We start from the raw sequence: 3841 nt of genomic DNA, 5'->3' as shown, positions 1-3841 counted from the left end.
TGAGGCAAGAGAATCACTTCAACCTGGGAGGCACAGGTTGCTGTGAGCCGAGATGGTGCCACTGCACTCCAGCCTGGGCGACAGAGGGAGACTCCGTCTCAAAAAAAGAAAGTTTCCAACACCAATACTCCCTTCAACGCGCCCATGCTTGTGGGGAAAGTGCTTTCAACTCACACCAATTCCAAAGGAAGAAGCCCAAGCTCAGAAGCTACCCAGCGAAGACAGGCACACCTCCCCGAAAACCACGGCCCTGATTAAAGGTGTGGTCGTCCACTGGGCAGACTCCCTGGCCTGTCCTCAGGATCCCACTACACGCTGCTCAGTGGCATGCGCTAAAGGGGGTTGGGACGGGCGCTGGGAGATCCTGTCCATGCAGAAAAGGTCCTCTCGGGAAGCAAGTCACATTTCCAATCTGGTGAACCACGCTCAGCACAGTAAAAACCAGGCCCATCAGCAATGCTTTCAAGATTCCATTTGGGGGGTTGGGGGAAATGCTGCCTCACAGCCATCACAAGGAGGCAGCTTTGGGCTGGACTTCCGTCTCTGTTGACTGAGCATCAGGAAGAATCTGAACATTATCGAGTTAGTTACACATTGTAACCAAAGCAGTTAGGGAGTGCTTCTGAGATGCTGACAATCTAGGAGGCTGAAGAGAAGGGAATGAGGGTGGAGAAGAACTCAGACCTCATTAAGGTGGCGGCAGGCAAAGCCATTGCCACTTGTGGAAAAGTGTGAAGGTGTAAGCATACGGCAAGAGCTCAGGTTCCCAGGGAGAGGGGCATGGGCTGAGGGACTTGGTGCCTGCAAGCAAATCTCTTAATGGCCCTGCCCTCCTGGCACCTCGTGCCCCACACGGCCTCTGGTAGTGGGACTGGTGCTGTATCAGCCGGCTGCTCTCCTTCAGACCCGCCTCGCTGTCCAAGCAGGCAAGGAGACAGGCAGTCGCTTAGGTGGGAGACGTTCTAAGGCTTCCACTGCCCAAGAGCTGCTCGGGCCCCCGTCCATGAAGCCAGGCACCTGGTAGCCACTATGCCCATTCTTCTTCAATCTAGGTCACAGGTTGGGGGAAGGGAAGGGCGAGAAGGAAACGATGCCTGTAGTTGTAATTTTACTTCTGGAAAAGGATTTCCTCGCCCTGGCTTTCAGCTTCCTACTTGAAGTCAGCTTCCCCATTCCAGGCCCCCCCCAGGCTGCTATCTCACTGGGGCTTAGGATGGAGAGTTCCTCCTCCCTCTCAGCAGCAGCCCCGCCTTCCTCGAAACAGGGGCACAGGAGGCAAGGCCCCAACACCACCACCACCCTCCACCACGGCCGGCTCCCAGCCAGGCCCCAGGGAGGGACTTCGACGCGCATTTACACCACCCAGGAGGAAGGAGTCTCTCCAGCGGCGGCCCAGGACCCCCGGCCTCCGTCTCCCAGGGAGGGTCCGGGGGCGGGGCCCGGGACCCTGCTTTTTTTTTTTTTTTTTTGAGACGGAGTTTCACTCTCGTTACCCAGGCTGGAGTGCAATGGCGCGATCTCGGCTCACCGCAACCTCCGCCTCCTGGGTTCAGGCAATTCTCCTGCCTCAGCCTCCTGAGTCGCTGGGATTACAGGCACGCGCCACCATGCCCAGCTGATTTTTTGTATTTTTAGTAGAGACGGGGTTTCACCATGTTGACCAGGATGGTCTCGATCTCTTGACCTCGTGATCCACCCGCCTCGGCCTCCCAAAGTGCTGGGATGACAGGCGTGAGCCACCGCGCCCGGCCGGGACCCTGCGTTTTTAATCGGTGATTCGGAAACACGCTCGGGTTGGAGAATCGCTGCCCAGCGACCTCACGAGTCTCCTGGGAGGGGTCACTCGAGCCAAGGAGAGGCGGGCTGCATCTCCCTCTGCGCGAGGGAAAGGAGGGTCCAGGGGAAGGGCACCCATCGGCCGGGCCCAAAGCGTTACATTTACAGCAGCGCTTCCCCTCGGGGATCGGCCGAGACGCGGACCCGAGAGGGGCGGCCCCAGGACCTTCGCCCCCTCGGGGATCAACTGAGGCTGGGGGACCGAGGAGGTGGGCGGCGCCCCAGGCCCGGGGCAGGCAGGGCCGGAGCCAGAGCGGGACCTCGAACTAAGAACCCGGGCGGGCTGCAGACCGAGCAGGCCCCGTGAGCAGGGCCGGGCCCGGGGCCGGGGCGGTGACCAGGCCGGGCCGCCCCTTGGCGCGCCGGGCTCACCTCGTCCTCCTTGTGGTTGCGGATGCCGCGGACCAAGTCCTGCAGGTTCTTGTCGAACATGCGGTCGATGCTGCCCTTCACCATCTTGAGGGCCATCGCGGCGGCCCACGGGCTTGTGCCCCGGGAGGCCCGCGGCTGGGCGCCGTGAGGGGGCCCGGGGCCCGCGCCTGCCGCCCGCGGAGCGCTGCGCAGCCGGCCGCCGCGGCGGGGCAGGCTCCCAGGCCAGGGCGGCGGCGGGGTCCGAGGACCGCGGCAGAGGCGGCGACCCGCTCAGCAGGTGCCGTGATCCCGCTCCGGGCCACTTGCAAATGGCGGACAAGATGGCGGCAGGTCAGCTGACGGCAAGCGCCCGGTCCCAGCCGAGTCGGCCCCGGAAGCCCCGCCTCCCAGGAGGCCCCGCCCCTCCACCTCCAAGGCGGGGGAGACGCTGCGTTACCTTGACGACGACAGCTGGCCCAATGGGAATGTGTTAACACCGTCTCCGGCGTGCGTCCCCGCCTTTTCCGGCCCACAGATCTGCGCTCTCATTGGTCAGTGGCCTTCAAAACTCCACCTTCTTCCTCGTTGTCACTTCTAGCCACGCCCCTTAAGGCCCGGTCCTGACCCTCCCATCAGCTGACAGGTATGGGCGGGACGCACACGTGGAACTTAGCCGGCAAGTTCCCGGGGAAGACTGGAGCTCCGCCTTTCCTGAATGTAAAACCTGACGCGGCCTGAGAGCCTCCAAATCCAACGACTGGGCGAGGGGGACGGATCCTGTGGTTCCCGCAGCCTCACAACCTCTTGTGAAATGAGCAGGGCAGGCATTAACATGCCCACAGAAAGAAAATGAGGCCAAGGACGGTACTTCGACATTGTCATTCATTCATTAAACGTTTATCGAGGGCCCATTGTGTGCCAATCATGCAGCAGTAAATGAGCGGTACTGAGTCCTTGCCCTCCAAGATACAACATTAAGATTGTAAAAAAACTTTCGAGCCGGGCGCGGTGGCTCAAGCCTGTAATCCCAGCACTTTGGGAGGCCGAGGCGGGTGGATCACGAGGTCAAGAGATCGAGACCATCGTGGTCAACATGGTGAAACCCCGTCTCTACTAAAAATACAAAACATTAGCTGGGCATGGTGGCGCGTGCCTGTAATCTCAGCTACTCAGGAGGTTGAGGCAGGAGAATTGCCTGAACCCAGGAGGCAGAGGTTGCGGTGAGCCGAGATCGCGCCATTGCACTCCAGCCTGGGTAACAAGAGCGAAACTCCGTCTCAAAAAAAAAAAAAAAAAAAACTTTCGAGGCTTGGCCAGGCGTGGTGACTCACGCCTGTAATCCCAGGACTTTGGGAGGTCGAGGCAGGAGGATCACTTGAGGCCAGGAATTAAAGACCTCCATGACCAGCATGATGAAACCCCGTCTCTACTAAAAATACAAAAATTGCCGGGCGCGGGGGCTCACGCCTGTAATCCTAGCACTTTGGGAGGCCAAGGCGGGTGGATCACGAGGTCAAGAGATCGAGACCATCCTGGTCAACATGGTGAAACCCCGTCTCTACTAAAAATACAAAACATTAGCTGGGCATGGTGGCGCGTGCCTGTAATCCCAGCTACTCAGGAGGCTGAGGCAGGAGAATTGCCTGAACCCAGG

General features: G+C 60.0%; 1 protein-coding gene across 1 annotated transcript; it reads right to left on the bottom strand.

Moving 5' to 3' along the window:
• Window positions 1-1727: 1727 nt before the first annotated feature.
• Window positions 1728-2736, bottom strand: LOC116547040 (translation initiation factor IF-2-like). Its single transcript, XM_032273124.1, has 2 exons — window positions 2645-2736; window positions 1728-2540 (listed from the first exon to the last, which is right to left on the bottom strand). Exons 1-2 carry the CDS (start codon window positions 2734-2736, stop codon window positions 1766-1768), a joined length of 867 nt encoding a protein of 288 aa, XP_032129015.1. The 3' UTR covers window positions 1728-1765.
• Window positions 2737-3841: the final 1105 nt, after the last annotated feature.

Source organism: Sapajus apella, unplaced genomic scaffold (assembly GCF_009761245.1).
Source record: "Sapajus apella isolate SASKATOON/1434 unplaced genomic scaffold, GSC_monkey_1.0 scaffold1935, whole genome shotgun sequence".
Lineage (NCBI taxonomy): Eukaryota > Metazoa > Chordata > Mammalia > Primates > Cebidae > Sapajus > Sapajus apella.
Note: the sequence above shows the minus strand (reverse complement) of the source record. Positions and strands in the feature narration are given on the sequence as shown.